General features: G+C 35.9%; 1 protein-coding gene across 7 annotated transcripts in view; it reads left to right on the forward strand.

Moving 5' to 3' along the window:
• ADK (adenosine kinase) overlaps positions 1–20817 on the forward strand; it is a 528728-nt gene that overhangs the window by 42513 nt on the left and 465398 nt on the right. For 3 of the 7 annotated variants that reach the window (XM_053207898.1, XM_015067729.3, XM_015067730.3), the window contains exon 2: positions 13684–13758. The exons of 3 other annotated variants lie outside the window; for them this stretch is intronic. In XM_053207898.1, coding sequence (XP_053063873.1) covers positions 13684–13758 — 75 coding nt within the window. Of the gene's footprint in view, positions 1–8991; positions 9067–13683; positions 13759–20817 lie in introns of all 7 variants that reach the window. One more of the 7 variants, XM_053207897.1, reaches the window with a different exon arrangement.

Here is a 20817-nt window from a genome sequence, read left to right on the forward strand (position 1 = left end):
GTCAAAGATAAAAGGGAACCAAAATGATTGCCTAGACTGTTTGAATGTTAACCCTTTCCTGTAACATTGTTAACATTCATATTTCTTTATCTCTTCATACCTACTCAGTTTTAAATTATTTTAAAAATGTTATAATAAAACATAAGTATGGACTTTTATTTTCAAAAAGCAAAGCTAACTTATAAATAGGGTGACCATATGTTCCAGTTTGCCCAGGACATTCCTGGATCATACTAGTTATCCTGGCATAATTATTAATAGTTCTTCCTTTATTCTCAAAGGTGTCCTGTTTGGGTGATAAATTATCTGGTCACCTACTTCTACACTGTAATAATTTTGTTGTAGTAGATTTTGGTCATTGAAATGTTACGTGAAATAGGACCATACAAGAATGTTTTTCATTGGTCAGGTATTTTTATTGTACTGAGAGTTCTGGATGTCTAAATCTAGTATTTTAAACATGAAAGCATATGATTTGAAGTTGGGAATCATTTATTTGTTGTCTGACTTTTGGCAGGCTTTAAAACGTTTTAAACCTCGTGTTCTTGTTAAACAGAGGTAATTGCAATACCTATCCTATGGGGTTATTGTGAAGATTTAAAGACAGTAACATAAAAAAAATAAAGACAACATATAAAAATGCTTAAGCTCTAAATAACTGTGTTAGCCTTGTCACATATGTGCTTCTGAAAACTGAATTTAAAACGAACAATTTTGGGGTGCCTGGCTGCCTTACTTGGAAGAGCATGCCGCTATTGATCTTGCGGTTGTGAGTTCAAGACTCACGTTAGGTGTAGAGATTACTAAATAAACAAAATGAACAATTTTTATCTAGATTAAGGGAATTTACTATTTAATAGAGCAAAGACAATCTGTAGAAGTGTTTTACTGTAACAGGAACAGGGAGTTAATAGCAGTTGAAGATATATGTGTGGGTTTTTTGGAAGGAAAGGGCTGAAATTTCAACATATTTGTATGCTGAAAAGAATGATGCCATAGGAAGCAAAAAAACAGATGATGCTGGAAAGAGGGAAGAGATCATTTCTTTCTTTTTTTTTTTGTCAAAAAGAGATTTATGAAATAAGTGTATCATTAGGGAAGTCTATAAACTTTATTTTTTATTTTTTTTTGTCAAAAAAGAAGAGCTTTATTAAATAAGTTACTGTATCAGAGATCATTTTCTTGAGAATGCAAGGAGGTGTATTCAAAATACAAATGCAAGGATTGGCCTTACAGAGCCCAAGGGACACAAATATTTCCCTAGTCTATTCACTTGGCTAGTGAAAAAAAAAATGCCAACAAAATAATTTATATACAGTAAAATCAATGATCGTAAGTTCACTGAATTTTGAATATGAATGTATATATTCATATTCATATAAATACAACTCAGGTCAATATATAAAACATCTTCATCTCCCCTGCCTCTTTTCAATTAATCCTGTTATTTCCTGTTGCATCCAGGCAACCATTTTCTATCAGTAGTTACTGGTTTGCCTGTTGTAGAACTTCATATAAATGGAATTATACAGTAAGTACTCTTTGTGTCTCTTTACTTTTATCTGTTTACTTTTGTTCAATAATAATTTTGAGATTTATCCATTTTGATGTGTATATCAGTAGTCTGTTCCTTTTCATTGCTGAGTAATATTCCATTACATGGACCTGTTGGTGGAGTTTGGGTTGTTTCTAGTTTTTGATTACTCTAAATAAAGTTGCTGTGAACATTTTTGTTTAAGCCTTTGTCTAGACTTGTGTAAATACCTGGGTGTGGAATTGCTGTGTCCTAGGATAAATGTCTGTTTAACTTCAGAAACCACCAAACTACTTTTAAACCACTTTTTTAAAATGGAAAGCTAAACACATTTGACATTCCCACCAGTGGTGTTATAAGACTTCCAGTTATTCTATATTCTTAACAATGTTTGGCATTTTTTATTTTAGTCATTCTGGTGGGTGTGTAGTTACAGTTCATTGTGGTTTTAGTTTGCAGTTCCTTGATGGATAATGATGTTGTGATTATACACTATTTGCTTATCTTTTCTTTTGAACTGCCAGTCATTTCAAGTCTTACCTATATTTTGACTCAGTTGTCTTTTTGTTGCTGATTTGTAGTTTTTATATTCTGGATACAAGTTATTTGTCAGATTATATATACACACACTCTTAAACACACTTTGATATGTAGCAGATGTTTTCTCCCCATTTTGAGCCATGCCTTTCCATCTTTTGGGAGCAGAAGTTTTAAATTTTGATGAAGTCAAATTAATTGATTTGATTTATTTGTTAGTTATTACCTATTGTGTTCTTAGAAATCTTTCCTTATCCCTGTCACAAAATTGTGAAACTATTCTGTTATGTTTTCTTCTAGAAACTTTATAATTTTAGTTTTCACATTCAGGTCTATGATCCATCTAAAACTAAATTCTTGCTATGGTGTAAGAGTTTCTCAAAAAAGTCCTCAGTCAATTGATTAAATTGGTGTATGTTTTTCCTAGGACTTACTATTCTGATCCATTGAACTATTTGTATATTGCTCTGCTGGTGCCCCCTGTCTTAATTATTGTAATTTTGTAAGATTGATATGGTTTCTTTAAATTTTTTTACTGAATTCAGTAATGAAGCTATCTGGGTCTGAAATATTTTTTTGGGTAAAACAGTAGAAAATCTTAAATTACAAATTCACTTTCTTTAACTGATATGTAATTAGTCAGATTTTCGATTTTTTCCTGTGTCAGTTTTGGAAAGTTGCATTTTTAAGGAAATCTGTTCTAATTTATTGAGTTATTTACACAGTTGCTCATAATATTACCCTAGTATTCTATTATTGCGTGTAGGGGGGAGATCAGTCTTACAAGGGTTTACCAATCATATTAATCTTTTTAAAGACCCAGATTTTGGTTTTGTTAAATTTAAATTTCTGTTTTGGTAATATGCTTTCTATTTCATTTATCTTTGGTCTCATCTTTTTCCTTCTACTCTTTTGGAGTTAATTTGCTCTTTTGCTAGATTTTTTTTGTTTTGTTTTGAGTCAGAAGTTTAGATTATTGATTTTAAACCTTTCTTGTTTTCTAATATATGTACTTCATATGTGAAATTTCTCCCACAAAGTACTTCTTTGATTACATCATACAAATTTTGATATGTGTGTTCAATTCAAATTATTTTCTAATTTTTATTGAGATTTCTTGAATCCACAGGTCATTTAGAAGTTAGTTTCATGGCCTAGCTTATAGTCTGTTTTGCTGAATGTTACATGTGTTTTCAGTCTTTAATTTCAGTCGGCAGTATTTTGAGGTTTTCAGTGTAGTTGTTGTGCACATTTTTCATTGAGTAAATAAATATTATGGTTACTGGGTATAGTGTCCTATAAATACCAGTTAGGTCAAGTTTAATTTGTTTACTTAATTGTTATTAACTGTTATTTAATTGAGATATAATTCACATACCATAAAATCTACCATTTTAAACTGTACAGCTCTTCGGGGTGCCTGGGTGGCTCAGTTGGTTGAGCGTCTGGCTTCAGCTCAGGTCATGATCTCACAGTTTGTGGGTTCGAGCCCTGCATCAGGCTCTGTGCTGACTGCTTGCTCACAGCTTGGAGCCTGCTTCAGATTCTGTGTCTCCTTGTCTCTCTGCCCCTCCCCCCTCACACTTTGTCTCACTCTGTTTCTCAAAAATAAATAAATGTAAACTGTACAGCTCAGTGTTTTTTAATATATTTACAAGGTTGTACGACTATTACCACTATCTAATTCCAGAACATTTTCATCACCCCAAAACTAAACCTCATACTTGTTAGCAGTCACTCTCCATTTTTTCTGTCCATCCCCTGGCAATTCACTAATCTACTTTGTCTTTGTGGTTTGCCATATTCTGGACATTTCATAAGTGAAATCATAATATTTGGCCTTTTGTGTCTGGCTTCTTTCATTGAGTATAATGTTTTCAAAGTTCATTTATGTTGTTGCATGTATCAGTATTTCATTCCTTCTTATGGCTGAGTAATCTATAGTATGTATATCCTACATTTTATCCATCTTTTGATGGATATTTGTATTTCCACTTGAGTATTAGGAATAATGCTGCTATAACCATTCATGTATAAGTTTTTGTATTGTCACATGTTTTTATTTCCCATACTTAGAAGTGGAATTGCTGGGTCATATGCTAAGTTAATGTTTACTTTTTTAAGAAACTGTCCAACTCTATTTCAAGCTAGCTGCTCATTTCCAACAACAATGCATGAGGATTCCACTTTCTCCACTTGCGGCCAATACTTGTTATTGTCTCCCAATCTTTGCTGAGAGGCTCTGTGTGCTTGTTGAGGCATACCTTTTAACATTCAGGCAGGCTTACAACTCTGCCATAATCTTTATTTCCTGCTTGTGCAGAGACTCATGGCTCAGAGATTATTGCTTAGGACCTTTTCAGGTCTTGAGCACGCCACAGCTCTGGGCACATGTGCATAGCTTTCTAGGTCCTCAGGAATATTCAGAACTTTTCAGAGCCTTTTGTGGATGTCTCATGCCTCCACTTTTCCTTTTAACTTTTTTGGTTAGCTTCTTTTGTGTGCCAACTGCTTCAGACAGCTGGGAGGTTAAACAATTGCAGCTGATTGTTTTTGACAAATGCTCCTGGGGAAAAGGGTGTTAGAGCTGGGCAAGCTCGGAGTCAGGTCCAATAATGAGAAGCCTCAGGAGTGGGGTTTTTCAGGGAATTGCCAGTAAGCTTAAATAATAGCAGTTCTCTGAAGATAGGGCTTTGAAAGAGCTCCAGTCCTGTTCGGACCTGTCTAGCAGCTGCTAGGCTCCTGGTTTTCACTGTGTGTGTGGGCTTTTGCTTTTTAAGGCTACCATGGAGCTGGGAAGAGGGGAATGGGAATAGGGCAAGTTAAAATGGCACAAAACTTGCTGTTTAAAAAAAATTTTTTTTAATGTTTTATTTATTCTTGAGAGAGAGAGAGACAGACAGACAGACAGGGACAGAGCATGAGTGGGGGTGGAGCAGAGGGAGAAAGGGACACAGAATCCAAAGCAGGCTCCAGGCTCCGAGCTGTCAGTGCAGAGCCTGACGCGAGGCTCAAACTCACAAGCTGTGAGATCATGACCTGAGCTGAAGTCGGATGCTCAACTGACTGAGCCACCCAGGCGCCCCCAAAACTTGCTGTTTTAAATGAGATTTGGCCTTTTTTAGAAAATGCCCCCCAGATTATTGTAAGCCTTTGGTTAGTATTTAAGATTCTGAAAAAGTTGATTTTGACATTTTTTTGCCAGTGTTCTTGTCGCTTTTATGGAAAGACAATTTTTGGAGGCTCTTATTCTGCTATTCCTCATGATGTCATGATGAGGACATTTTAAGCTTTTTTGTTATTGTAATTTTTTTTAATATACTTTTCCTTTTTGTTATTTTAAACTTTTTCTTTCTTTTGAAATACTTTAAGACTCACAAGAAGTTGCAAAAATAGTACAGAGAGATCCTGTGCACTCTTCACCCTTAATGATACAGGATAAGTTGACCACAGATATTATTAGAATGTTATCAGTTTTCACACATACTGTTTTTTTATTGGTGTGGTGGTGGTGGTGGTGTATAGATCTGCGAAGTTTTATCATGTTGAGATTAGTGTAACCATTAACATAGTTAAGGCACTAAACTGTTGTATCATCACAAAAAACCTGTTTTGTGTTATCCCTTTATGGTCACCTCCCCTCAACCTTAGCCCCAGCAGCTACGAATCTATTCTTTAACAATGTAATTTTTCTCCCTTTGAGAGTGTTATATAAATGGAATCATACAGTATGTAACACATAAATAAGGCTTTTATATTCACTCAGCATATGTCTTCGAAATCCATCCAAATTGTATCCTAGTTCATTTCTTTTTATTACTGAGTGTTAGTCCATTGCATGGGTGTACCACAGTTTACCTACTCACTTGTTGAAGGACATTTGGTTGTTTCTAATTTTTTTTTTTACTATTACAGATAAAGCTGTTATGAACATTTGTGTACAGGTTTCCGTGTGAACTAAGTTCTCATTTTCCTAGGATAAATATCTAACAGTGTGATTCCTTTTTTATTTCTGTGTTTTACTAATTACTGAAAGAGGGGTGTTAAGATTGTATATTTATCTAATTTGTTTCTGTCAAGTTTTTTCCCCCCAAGTATTTGAAGCCATTTCTTTTCTTGATGAAATGACTTATTTATTTGAAATCCTTTTTATATGGTGATACTCCTTGTTTTAAAGTCTACCTAGTCTATACAGCATAGGGAGTAAAGTTAATGGTATTGTAGTAGCATTGTATGTAGACAGATGGTAGCTATACTTGTGAGCATAACGTACAGAGTTGTCAAATCATTATGTTGTACACCTGAAACTAACGTAATGTTGCATGTCTACTATACTTTAATAAAAAAATAAAATCTACCTTGGCTGATATTAATATAGCCACTGAAGTTTTCTTATAGTGTTCGCATAGTATATCTTTCTATTCAGTCTTTTATTGTCAAACTCTCTGTGCCTTTATATTTAAAGTGTATCTCTAGTAAATAACATTTAATTTGTTTTTAATCCAGTGTGATTATCTTTTAGTTGGAGTATTTGATCCATTGACATTTAATATAATTACTAATATGGTTGGTATTAATAATGTTTTCCAATTATCCTTTATGTTGTTTTGCCTTTCATGCCTTTTTTTTTTCTAAGTTGAGTATTTTATAGTTTTTCATTTTATATCCTCTATTGGATTTTGTTGTATTATCATTTAGTGATTGCTGTAGGGAACACAACATTCCTTTTTAACTTATTATAACCTGTCTTGAATTAATGATCTGTCATTTCACCTTTAAAGTCTAATTTTACTCTAGACTCAGTCTTGATCTTTGGGAGCCTGAGAAAAGCAGCAGTCTATTGATAGAAAAGGTCAGAGCGTAGAATTGTAAAATTGCTCAAAGCCCTTGTGATTATCATATGCTAGCCATTGAGAAGACAAATATGATTAAGATTTAAAAAATTATTTTACCTTTTATATCTCGCTGGTTGAGATCAATTAGGATAAAATACAAAGTAACCCCTAAAATCAATTAAAAAGTTTATCAAAGAACTTATAGAACCTAGGGGGAGAGAATGAATAAAACTTTGGGAGGAAGGGCAGCAGTACTTAACACAGAACTCCAGAAGCTATCATCCATACTGTGAACATCAACTTGTGCAGCTTTACATGAGAACCTTTTGGTAGGAGTTAGGCAGAGAAGATTTTCTGAAAGGTTGCATATGAGAAAATTTTAAAAAGATGAATGGGAATTTGCTAGGCAAAAGAAGTAGGGGAAGGACTTTTAGTCAGTCTTTCTTGGGGAACAAGTGAAGTGTTATGATCAGCAAATAGATTGTGTGTATTAGAATGGTAAGTGATAAAGTTAAAGACACACTGTATTTCAGTGCTTTTTTTAAATTTTAATTTATTTTTTTTATTAGAGAACACATGTGAGCAGGGGAGGGGCAGAGGGAGAGGAAGAGAGAGAATCCCAAGTAGGCTCCATACTGACACAATGTGGGGCTCCATCCTGTGACCCTGGGATCACAACCTGAGCCAAAACCAAAAGTTGTGTTTCTATTTAAGAAACTAGCCATTTTAAAGAATTAGTGTTTTTAGCAAAGTTTTAATTTGTCATATTGGAATGAAGTCATATTAGTTATATGATGATGGAGAGTAGTTTAAAGTATTTGCTTTTGGAAATAACTGTATAATTTTTGTTAAGTAATCTCTATGCCAAACATGGGGCTCAAACTTACAACCCAAGATCAAGAGTTGCATGCCTTGCTGACTGAGCCAGACCAGGTGCCCCGAGAAATAATTGTTTAATTTTAACTTATTATATGAAGACTTCTCTTATGTATTACTTTAAATTTTGTCGCTACCTCTTACACTAGCCACTCTTGCAGCAACAGGTTCTACGTGGGTTTTGGACAATTACAACCTAATAGCATTTCTCATCAGGGCCATGCTGCATAGTTTTTTAAGGGGAGATAGTAGTCACCATATAAATTCTCTCTCTTTTGTCCTTTAGACAGGGATCTCTGAGTCACATTTCAACTTTTCCTGAAAAGTTTGAGCCACAATCACCTATAGTGATGGGATTGAGTGATATCATCTGTAATCATGGCCAGCTCAGTAACACATCTTCATAGGCTTTTCCTCCTTTCCTGTTTCAGTCTCTCATCTCTTGCCTCTGCTTCCTGGAATCACTTTTCAAACAAGTGCCCTGTTTATAAGTCTTTGTTTCAGACTCACTTTTGGGAGAACCTATCCCAAGACACCATCTTTTTTTTTTTTTTAATGTTTGCCTGTTTATTGTATTTTTAATGTTTACCTGTGAATGTATACTTGTTTATTGTTACCTGTTTATCATAAAGTATACAGACAAATAGAAAAGATGCATAGGGCAAGTACGATGTATGGGTTTTCCAACACCACCAAGCAATTAACTCAATTCTGACACTATCTACATGGAGATAGTGTTAGATGCCACAAGTTAAGAGCTCAGTTCCACAAGATTGTCCCTTCCCACACTTCAGATTCTGGATTCAATCTGTACTTTTTTTTTTTTTTTAATGTTTATTTATTTTTGAGAGAGAGACACAGCATGAGTGGGGGAGGAGCAGAGAGTGAAGGAGACATAGAATCCAAAGCAGGTTCCAGGCTCTGAGCTGTCAGCACAGAGCCCGATGCGGGGCTAGAACCCATGAATCGTGAGATCATGACCTGAGCAAAAGTCGGATGCTTAACCGACTGAGCCACCCAGGCGCCCCTCTACCTGTACTTCTGACCAACCAGTTCGAGATCAGAGATTCCCATGACCCCCTACTTGGGTTCATTTAATTTGCTAGAGTGGTTCATAGAACTCAGAGAAGCATTTTACTTACTAGATTATGGTTTATAATTGTCAGATGACAAACAGTTTAGTAATGAGTTTCATGTTCTTTATTCAAGGGAAAAACTGCGTGGATTTGGAGTGTACAGTGCCTTAGAAGCAGTGGAATACTCCTCCCAAGGCATGTTGGGCAAGCGTGTATTTTGCAGAGTGTTAGAAGGGGCAACGTGGAAATGGCATCATTGGCTAGGATTGCATATCTGACTTTATTTAGAGAGATCAAGGAACAAGCAAATAAGTATAGAGTTGTCTGGTATTAGGGGAGTAGCTGACTGGATATATACCACGTTTCTGGTCAATCTGACCATTTACAGGAACACAAAAGTTAAAAGTTATTTTTTAATGTTTATTTTTGAGACAGAGAGAGACAGAGCATGAACGGGAGAGGGTCATAGAGAGAGGGAGACACAGAATCCGAAGCAGGCTCCAGGCTCTCAGCTGTCAGCACAGAGCCTGACGCAGGGCTTGACTCACGACTTGACTCACGACTCACGGACTGTGAGATCATGACCTGAGTGGAAGTTGGACGCTTAACCGACTGGGCCACCCAGGCGCCCTGGAACACAAAAGTTTAGTTTGCTGATGACGCACCCTGGGCTGGAGATGGCTCCATCTTAGGCTTAGAAATTTATTTTAACATTATAAAAGGATATAACTGAGGAAGAGCTGGAAGGAAGAGATGCATAAGCCAAGGTATGTGAGAAAGGACAGGAACTTCATGCTCTGTGAGCCCCTTTCCCCAAATCTCCAGATATGTTCACCAGTCTGGAAGCTCTCTGAAACTCATCCTTTTGGATTTATATGGAGGCTTCATTACGTAGGCATAGTTGATTAAATCACTCCCTAGGGTGAAGGGGGAGTACTAATCCTCTAGTCCCCCGAGGTTCCCCTTGGAACCACCCCCATCCTTAGGTTACCTAGGAGTTTTCCAAAAGTAACCTCATTAATATAACAAAAGATACCTTTATCCCACTCCTCAGAAATGCCAAGGTTTTTAGGAGCTCTTTGCCAGGGACCCAGAAGAAGGCCAAACGTGCATTTCTTATTCTAAATCACAATGTCACAGAAAGGTATGGGAGTGGGGGGGATTGAACTTCCATGCACTCTTTGGGCAGTGCCACCTTCCCAGCAGTTGTGTTCACCAACCCAGAAGCTTCTACACCATCTTAATTTATTATGTTTTTAAGATTTATGTTAAAATTTTGATTGGCATCTGCTAGTATATTTATTGAGTTACTCTTGGGGAAGTAGTTTAAGTGTATTGTTCGAGAATTAGAAATAACTTTATAAGACACAAGGCAGCCTATATATGTGAATAAGTAGAATTTGTTTAAATGCATAAAACTATTACCGTCTATCGGAGATATACAAAGAAAATCTCAAATATTGGTTGAACATATTTTTTCAAGCTCCATGTTTCTATGACAGTAAAAGTAAAATCCATATAACCTTTCTCACAAAGGGAAGGAAAAGAAATCCAAGAGATCTGCCTGAGAATTAATTAAGACTTTAGCCTCAGAGGAACTTAAATTAATGGAACATGGATTCATAATGCCAATACTAACAATCTTGTCTATATTACAGCTTTATAATAAAAATGAATTATAAAATATAACAAGTTTAAAAAATGAAATATGACAATTTATGTCTATTAGTAACAGAAAATGAGTCTGAAATTGTAATCAACAAAATAATTTCCTTACATGTAATCAAAAGTCCAAAGAGGATATAGGTTTCAAGCGAAGCTTAATAGGTCCAACAACTTCATCAAATGACCCAGTTTCTCTGTGTCATGACTTAGTTTCCATTCTGCCCTCTGTGATGTCAGATTTACCTCAAGGCAGCCACCTGGGAACCTTGAGGTACTTAAATCTTCCAACACCTTCTGCATTTATACTCTGGAGGAAGAGGTTTTATATATGAGCATTCCTAGGAAGGAAACCTTGGCTTCCCTTTTGATTTGACTGGTTTAGGTTACATGCCTATCTCTGAACTGATAAGTATGGGTAGAGAAATGCATTGTGCTGATTGGTTTAGACTTTGCTGTTCCTCCAGGTTAAGCCAGTCAGACTCACTCTCTCCATGAACTGGAGTAGGTCACTTCCACCCAGATCTCTTTAGCCTGTACCTTTGGAGTGAAAGGAGGATGACAAGGAACAGATGACAAGCACACAATTCTGGTTTGTTAGAGAATGTCTTCAAATGACCTTAACTGAATTGTAATATTATTTGGCAATAACAAGGCAAATATTATGGTTATCTAGTTTATTAACAATAAATAATAAAAGAACAAGTTTCCAGTTAAATTTTTTCCTGATCACATTTCCCCTCCTCCTCCTCCTCCTCCTCCTCCTTCTTCTTTTTAAATTTTATAGAGAAGAGAGAGAGAAAGAGTGCAAGTGGGGGAGGAGGGCAGAGAGAGAGAGAGAGAGAGAGAGAGAGGGAGAGAATCTTAAGCAGGCTCCATGCTCAGCATGGATTCCAACTTGGGGCTTGATCCCACGACCCTTGAATCATGACCTGAGCCATAATCAAAGTCAGACGCTAAACCAGTTGAGCTACCCAGGCTCCCCAACAATCATCATTAATGATATATAAAAAATTTCTTCCAGTATTACATTTGACCAATTCAGTTCCAGTATATTCTTGCTCTGTGTGTAAATGTATTCGTGTCCATTTGCATTCAGGAAAAAAAAGTTTTGCTAGACAGATAAGTTTAGGAATATAAGTTTAAACAGGGTTCTGCTCATCTTTTCCCCCATATTTCTTAGAGTATAGAAACCTTAGGCCCAGAGAGGGTGCATTGATTTATTAATACTATACTAAGTTTTCAAATAGAGTGCAATGAACTGTTTTGGGAATCCATGAGATGTTCAAAGGTTTGACTTCTGAAAAAGAAATATCACAATTATTGTCCTTAAAACTAAGAGGGGACAAGCTGGGGTGGAGCGATTGATATGAGGGTAGCAGGATATTTTGTGGTGTTAGAAATGTTACGTATTTTGATTCTGGTGGTGGATTCATGACTGTATGCATTGAACCAAACACTAAAAAAGGGTGAGTAAAAAGAAACAGCCAAGCAGCCTAGTAACATCCCATGCTTTTCTTTAAAAAAAGCAAATTCTAGGAGTTTTTATTGTTTGAATAACAATACACAAATCAGGCAGAGAAGTTTCTAATAAAATGATGGCCAAGTTTTAATGTATCTGCCTGTTGATCCTTTATCTTCTAAGTAGTTAAGATATTTTCTTTTTATATTAGATTTTTTTTCTGATTATAAATGCAACTTAAGTCTGAATAGATAATTGTATTTTCTTTTAACTCTCCCTCGTTCAGCTTTCTTTAAACAGAAAAAAGGGGGCGGTGTGGCGCCCGTGTGACTCAGTCAGTTAAGTGTCTGACTTCGTCTCAGGTCATGATCTTGCGGTCTGTGGTTTTGAGCCCTGCATTGGGCTCTGTGCTGACAGCTGAGAGCCTGGAGCCTGCTTTGGATTCGGTGTCTCCTTCTCTCTCTGCCCCTCCTCTCTTCATGCTCTGTCTCTCTCAAAAATGAATAAACGTTAAAAAAAATTATGGGGCGCCTGAGGTCACGATCTCGCGGTCCGTGAGTTCGAGCCCCGTGTCAGGCTCTGGGCTGATGGCTCGGAGCCTGGAGCCTGTTTCCGATTCTGTGTCTCCCTCTCTCTGCCCCTCCCCCGTTCATGCTCTGTCTCTCTCTGTCCCAAAAATAAATAAACGTTGAAAAAAAAATTAAATTTATAAAATAAAAAGAGAAAGGGGAGAGAAAAAAGAACAACGGGACAAATACCTCTTTATTATGTATTCAGTCATAGTTGCCCAGACTGTGGTTTTAATATGATACTGCAATTCATCTTCTAAATCATTGTAGATTATAAGTGTAGGTTATATTTTATTCTCTTAAAGAAACTCTGGGGTACCAGTAGTATTGATATTACTGATAGTCTCCATGTGATGAAGATAGAAACTGGTTTGGAGGCAACTGGAAGAGGTCTTCAGCAAACTGGAGACCAACGGGAGATTACACAGAGGCAAATTTCATTGAAAAACCTAGAAGAATGCTTCCCACTGAGGCTGACCCAACCATGGCCACTGGTCCATTTCTTGCTGTTAGTTGGGCTTTTGTTTAAGGCATCTCTTGTGGTGGAGTTGTAGCCTTCTCTTGGTTTTGAGCTACACTGGGATCATTGTGGAACATAGACTTCTTTGAAGTCTGTTAAACGTAATTGAAAATTTCACTATCTGTGATACTCATTGTGCGGGTCTCACCACATTCAGTTTGTCCAAGGTGGGGCTTTTGGCTGGACTCCTGGAGGACTTGCTGCAACCTCCCTAATCACTTTTGGTAGTTGGGTATCTTACTAGCTAGATAAAGTTAATTATCTGTCATGTTTGTTGGGTATAGAACTTTTGTTATGATAGAACTTAAAAAAAAAAGTCTAATTAGCTTTGGTCATTAGCTGTTGAATATTATGAAAAAAGGTCACATGATCTGGTTTCTTCTCTTTGATCCAATTTGAAAGTCATCCTCCTTTCTAAATAGCTTATGCTACCTCTAAAATGTTGTCTGAAATGTAAAAAGCAAATCAAAGGTTTAATAAACTAGCATGTTAGGTTTATTTTTGAGGTAAAGTGAAGATACATATTTTTATATTTGTGTGCATTTTATACATCAGCTTACTTTTAGAAGTATTTCTAACTTGTGCTTGCATTTTTGTGTGTTTTTTTTTTAGTGAAAATATTCTCTTTGGGATGGGAAATCCTCTTCTTGACATCACTGCTGTAGTGGATAAGGATTTCCTTGATAAGTGAGTATTAAATTCTTCGTATGTACTATGTGAAACTTATATCAAAAGAAAAACTGTTGAAGACTTTGGACTCTAATACTTTCAATTGGAGGAAAACTCAGGAAATTTAATGTCATTAATAGCAAGTTGCACTATAATTATTTATGAATTGACCACAGTTTTCTCTGGGAAAACTTTAGGTACATTTGTTCAATCCTGTTGCTAGTTTCACTTGAAATTAATTAACTAATTCAAGTTTATTTTTGAGAGAGAGAGAGAGAAAAACTGCATGCATGTGCATGGGTGCGGGGCAGAGAGAGAGGGGGTGGCTAGAGGATCCAAAGCGGGCTCTGTGCTGACAGCAGAGAGCCTGATGTCTGTCTTGAACTCACGAACTGTGAGATCATGACCTGAGCCGAAGTCACATACTTAACTTGATTGGGCAACCCAGGTGTCCCTGAAATTTATTTTGTATTCTCTGCAAGGAAGAAGTATATATGATTTACCTAATGATTTAGTTCCCAAATTTTTAAATTGTTATCAGTGAACTACATCTGTCATGGTGCTATAACATAAATGGGAAAAGAAATAGGATTAGAGAGGACAAGAAGAATATGCAGGACATAATTCAGAGGTGATCATTCTATATTAATTCTCCCTTAATAGTAACTTCTGATGTTTTAAATTTAGCTGAGAAATCAGTTTGTGTTTATTTTTCTGGCTGTTTGACACCATTTGGTACAAAGAAAAAATTAAGTAGTAAAAAAGGGATTTATAATGAGGAAGCAAGTTCTGTCTGTGCCCAAGGGCAACCACTTTTTTTTTTAATTGAGGTAAAGTTCACTTAAAATTTATAATTTTAATACTTGTAAAGTGTGTAATTCAATGACTGCCAATACATTTTTAGGGTTGTACAATCATCACTGCTATCTAATTCCAGAACATTTTCATCACCCCAAAAACAAAACTGTACCTGAAATGGGTAATCATTTCACTATCCCTGCCTGCCCTTTCCCCACCTCTGCTCCATGCTCTGATCTCTTGGGACCTACCATTCTGCTTTCTGTTTCTATGGATTTGCTTATTTTGGCCATTGTATTTCATATAAATGGAAACAGTTTGTGGCCTTTTGTGTCTGTCTTATTTCACTTAGCATGATGTTTTTCAAGGTTCATCCAAGTTGTAGCATGTATTAGTAACTCATTCCTTTTTGTGGCAAAATAATATTCCATTGTGTACACACGCACACACACACACACACACACAACACACTGTATTGGTTGATGAGCGCTTAGGCTGTTTCCTTTTTTGGCTGTTGTGAATCAAGCTGCTATGAACATTTGTGTACGAGTTTTTGTGTGGACATGTATTTTCATTAATCTATGGTACTGGTATCTATTGGAGTGGGATTACTGAGTCATGGTAATTCTGTGTTTAACTTTTTGAGGAACTACCTAACTTTTCTACATGGTTGCACCCTTTGATATTCCTACCAATAATGTATGAGGATTCCATTTTCTTGCCAAAACTTGTTCTTTTCCCTTATTAATTAATTAATTAATATTTATAATTTTTTTTATTTTTGAGAGAGAGAGACAGCATAAGCAGGGGAGAGTGGCAGAGGGCGGGGGTGGGGGGAGAGAGAGAGAGAGAGAGAAAGAAAGAAAGGAAGAAAGAAAGAATCTTAAGCAGGCTCCATGCTCAGCACAGAGCTGGATGCATTACTCAGTCCCACGACCCTTGCATCATTACCTGAGCCAAAGTCAAGAGTCAGATGCTCAACCAACTGAGCCACCCAGGCACCCCATTTTATTATTTTTAAATATTTTATTTTTTAAGTAATCTCTGCACCCAACATGGGGCTTGAACTCATAATACCGAGATTAAGAGTCACATGTTCCACTGACTGAGCCAGCCAGGCGCCCCTTCCTTTGTTTAAATTATAGCCATCTTAGTGGGTGTAAAGTGATATTTCATTGTGGGTTTTGATTTGCATTTTTCTAATGACTAAAGATGTTAAACATCTTTTTCATGTGCTATTCATGTATATTAAAGTCCTTCACCCATTTCTGAATTTAGTTGTTTGTCTTTTGTTGTTGAATTGTAAGTGCTCTTTATATATTCTGGATAATAGACCCCCTTATCAGATAAATGATTTGTAAATATTTTCTCCCTTTCTTTGGGTTATTTTTGCTTTCTTTATAGTTTCCTTTGATGCACAAAGATATTTAATTTTGATGAAGTTCAGTTTATCTATTTTTTCATTTGTTGCTTGTGCTCTTGCTGTCATAATGAGAATTCATTGCTAAATCCAGAATCACAATGTGTATGTGTTCATTTAAAATTTGTTTTAGCACTTAAATTTAGGTGTTTGATTTGTTTTTAGTTAATTGTTTTATTAGTTGTGTGTTAAGGGTTTAGTTCATTCTTTTGCATGTGGAAATCTGGTTATTTCAGCATCATTTGTTGAAAAGACTATTCTTTTTCCCATTGAATGCTCTTGGTACTTCTTATGAAAATCAATTGCTTATAGACTTGAGGTTTAATTTCTGGATTCTCAATTCTTTCCACTGATCTTTATGTCTGTCCTTTTGCCATTACCACACTGTTTTCATTATTGCAGCTGATTATTTCAGTAGTAAGTTTTGAAGTAATGTGAGGAAGTGTGAGTCCTCCAACTTTGTTGTTTTTTAATTTAAGCTTGTTTTGTCTATTTAGGGGGTGCCTGGGTAGCTTACTCGGTTAAGTGTCCCACTTTGGCTTAGGTTATGATCTTGTGCTTTGTGATTTCGAGCCCCTCATCCGGCTCTTTGCTGACAGCTCAGAGCCTGAAGCCTGCTTCAGATTCTGTGTCTCCTCTCTCTTTGCCCCTCTCTGCTCGTACTCTGTCTCTTTCTCTCAAAAATAAACATTAAAAAAAAAAGATGTCCATTTGGAATCTTTTGAAATTCCATATGAATTTTAGAATCAGCTTATCTATTTCTGCAAAAACGGCACTTGGCATTTTGTATGGGACTGTACTGAATTTGTAGATCAGTTTTGTAAGTACTGACATTTTAACAATACTAAGTCTTTCAGTTCATGAACAGGGGATGTCTTTCCATTTATTTAGGTTGTCTTTAAGTTGTTTCAAAAGTGTTTAGTAGTTTTCAGTGTGTAAGTCTTACATTTTCTTGGTTAAGTTTAATCCTAAGTATTTCATTATTTTTGATGTTACTGTAAATAGAATTGTTTTATTAAGTTTATTTTTCTTTGTATGTTTTTTTCCACAGTACTTGTTAGTTGTTTATTTATCAAGAGAAACTATTCCATAGTCCAATATTCATGTTTCATAGTTCAGGGATACAGGTCAGTGACCAACTTCCGTAGAACCAACCGAAAGAAAGTCACTTTGCTCTCTGAAAGATACCAGCCTTCATCATTTCCTCAAAATCTTTTCCGGGAATCATAATTTCTGTAGAAATCTACATAAACCTTCTTTCTGGTTTGTCCACAGCAAACTTTTAGGAAGCTGGAACCCCCAGGGTTATAATGAATGTTGCAACAATACGAAATTACAGATGCTTAGCCAGAAGGCCTTGCATCTGAAGTTTTAGCAAAGCACTGGAAGTCACGGTATTTATTCTCCTCAATACCATCTTCAAACCCAAACTTAATTTTACTTTTGGATTACTCATTGCTAGTACATAAAAATACAACTGACTTGGTTGGGGGACAACCATTGTTAACAAATTGTATTTTTTAATGTCCTGGAAACTACCCCTATAACTCTTTTAGGTAAACTTGTATGTCAAAGGATCAGGCAAGAATTTATAAATGTGTAAATTTGGCCTATTGTAATATAATAAGAAATGGCTCAGATCATGATCCCAGGGTCATGGGATCCAGCCCTGTGAAGGACTCTGTGCTGAGCATGGAGCCTGCTTAAAATTCTCTTTCCCCTGCTTGCTCTCTCTCTCTCTCTCTCTCTCTTTCTCTCTCTCATTCAAATTTATTTATTTATTTTTAAATGTTTATTTTTGAGAGAGAGAGAGAACACATGCAAGCAGGGGAATGGCAGAGAGAGAGGGAGATAGAAGATACAAAGTGGGCTCTGCGCTGACAACAGAGAGACTGATGTAGGGCCCAAACTCATATTTATGTCTCTATATAGACTGATGTCTTGCCTAGAGACTTGTGGGTTAATTTCTGGATTCTCAATTCTTTCCCATTGATCTTTATGTCTTTCCTTTTGCCACTACCACACTGTTTTGTTTTGATATTGCAGCTGATTATTGCAGAAGTAAGTTTTGAAGTAATGTGACAGAGTGTGAGCCCTCTAACTTTGTTGTTGTCTTTTAAGATTGTTTTGTCTGTTTAGGGGGGGCCTGGGTAGCTCATTCGGTTAAGAGTCCCACTTTGGTTGTGAGATCATGACCTGAGCTGAAATCAAGAGTCACATGCTCAACTGACTAGGCTAAGATTTTTTTATTTTTTAGGTAATCTCTACACCCAACATATGATTAGAACTCACTACCCCGAGATCACATGCTCCACTGACTGAGCCAGCCAGGCCACCCTGCATTTATTTATTTATTAAAAAAATTTTTTTTAATGTTTATGTATTTTTGAGAGACAGAGAGACCAAACATGAGCAGGGGAGGGGCAGGGAGAGAGGGAGACACAGAATCCGAAGCACCCTCCAGGCTCTGAGCTGTCAGCACAGAGCCTGACGCAGGGCTTGAACTCACAAACCGTGAGATCATGACCTGAGCCCAAGTTGGACACTTAACTGACTGAGCCACCCAGGCGCCCCAGGATATTTGTTTTTAAAAGTTCATGCAGATGTGATCAGAATGGTTGTGATATGACAGCTGTGTGCTGATACTACAGAGAGCTCAAGTCGCTTCTTTCATTAGCAGCTCATCCTAAATAAGCTGAAACTTAGTATTTTTGTTTTGAGTTTTAATTTTTAAACTTGATTTTTGACGTCAGTACTTGGAGATAAAAAGCAAGGTTTTGGATCCTAATCATAAATGTAGAGACTTTCCTATTCTTATGTTCCAGAACATTTTTTTCCAAAATACACTTTGAAAGTATTCCTTATTATTTCACTAGACTGTGTTTAATTTACATTTCAGACCATATTTAGTTAAGTGTTTTTTATATTTGAACTGTGTAAAAATAAATTTTCTGGGAATAGTTGGGTACTAAGCAAATGAATAAATATGTATTTATTAGTCTCTTATACTGTGAAAACGAGTTAACTATCAAAATTTTTTGGATAGAATTTGTTTTCTGATTCTGATTTTTTAAAAAAATATCTGGCCTTGGGGCACCTGAGTGGCTTAGTCAGTTAAGTGTCCTGCTTTTGATTTCGGCTCAGGTCATGATCTCATGGTTTGGGAGTTTGATCCCCAAGTAGGTCTCTGCGCTGACAGTGTGGAGCCTGCTTGGAATTCTCTGTCTCTCTCTGCTCTTCCCTTGTGCTCTCTTTCTCTCAAAATAAATAAATAAACTTAAAAAAAGGTATCTGGGGGGTGCCTGGGTAGCTCAGTTGGTTGAGCATCCAACTTTGGCTCAGGTCATCATCTCAACAGTTCTTCTTGACTAAGTTTTCAAACAATACACTTCTTGTATTGAGAGTTTCCAGGATAGAACAAGCATTGCCACTATTCAGAAGTATCAATTAGATAATTATTTGATATTTAAAAATTAAACTTCTTCTAGAATATACTAGTTTGTTTAAAGATTGTGAAAGCCAGTTTTTTCCTGGAGTAAGAAAAATGTAGGATCTTTATCTAATTGAAAGAATTAAGTTAGTCAATTTTGATGTGTCCAGTTTGTCAAAATATAGTAACTGAAAATACGTAGGAAAACTTGAAACAAAGTAGGCTGTTGAAAATAATCTTTTCTAGCATATTGAAGAGTTACAGTGGGTATGAGGAGAGATAAAATGTGGAATGTATAATAACTGCCAGATGAGTGTTGATCTAATTATGGAGAGTAAAGAAGAGGTTTATACAAAAGAAAGTGGAGGAATATATAAGACAGCTTTGTTTTGATTTTTCCTGACACTAGGTAAATACTATAGAAGTAAAGGTATGAAGAGAATTAATGTCATGGTAATCGGGAAGTAAAAATCCTCATTAGAAATGAAAATAGTTTTAAGAAAGGAAGCTAGAGTAGTTGAGGAAATATATTTTTCTTATGAATCCAAATCTTTAATAATGTAATCATACAAACCTTAGGTAAGTCTTGATTAACGTAAGCATGCATGAAAGACATTACTTAATGTTTACTCCAAAAATACTCAAAGTAATAATAGTTGGTTGTAAATTTCAGTGCTGATTATTCAATACCAAAAATTTACAGCTGGATTATTTGTATAAATCAGGATGAATTATTTCTGTAAATAAATATATATTAGTTTGAAGTAAAACAATATTTGGAGTATCAAGTGATACTCCATATATAAGGTTAAAAGGCTATAATTGTTTTGTTTCATTATTAATTTTTAAAAAAAATTTTAAAAATGTTATTTTTGAGAGAGAGAGAGAGAGAGAGGGAAACACAGAATCTGAAGCAGGCTCCAGCTGAAATTGCACTCTTAACTGACTGAACCACCCAGGTGCCCCTATAGTTAATTCTTTATAAAGCTATTTTTCAATATTTTTTTCTCCATGTTTTAACATTATGGTTTGTATATTTAGGTCTTCAGTTGACTTGAATAGATTGCTGTATATGATGTGAAGTGGGGATCCAGTTAATTTTTTTTTTTCCTCATGTGAAATCAAGTATTCTATCACTGTATTGTGATAGTCCCAATCTTTACCCATTGATCTGCAATGCCAATTTTTATTTGTGTATAGCTTGATTTCTAGGTATTCCATCCTTTTCTGCTTGTCTGTTTGTCCTTGAACTAATGCAGCTTTATTTTTATTTTGTTACAAAACTTTATAATAAATCTTGATGTTTGATAGGACAAGTCCCTACACTTTGTTCTTATTCAAGAATTTTCTTAATTATTCTTGGCTCTTTCCTTTTGTGCATAAATTTTAGAATGAGTTTGTCAAGTACTTAAAAAATTCTTTTTGGGGT

Source organism: Acinonyx jubatus, chromosome D2 (assembly GCF_027475565.1).
Source record: "Acinonyx jubatus isolate Ajub_Pintada_27869175 chromosome D2, VMU_Ajub_asm_v1.0, whole genome shotgun sequence".
Lineage (NCBI taxonomy): Eukaryota > Metazoa > Chordata > Mammalia > Carnivora > Felidae > Acinonyx > Acinonyx jubatus.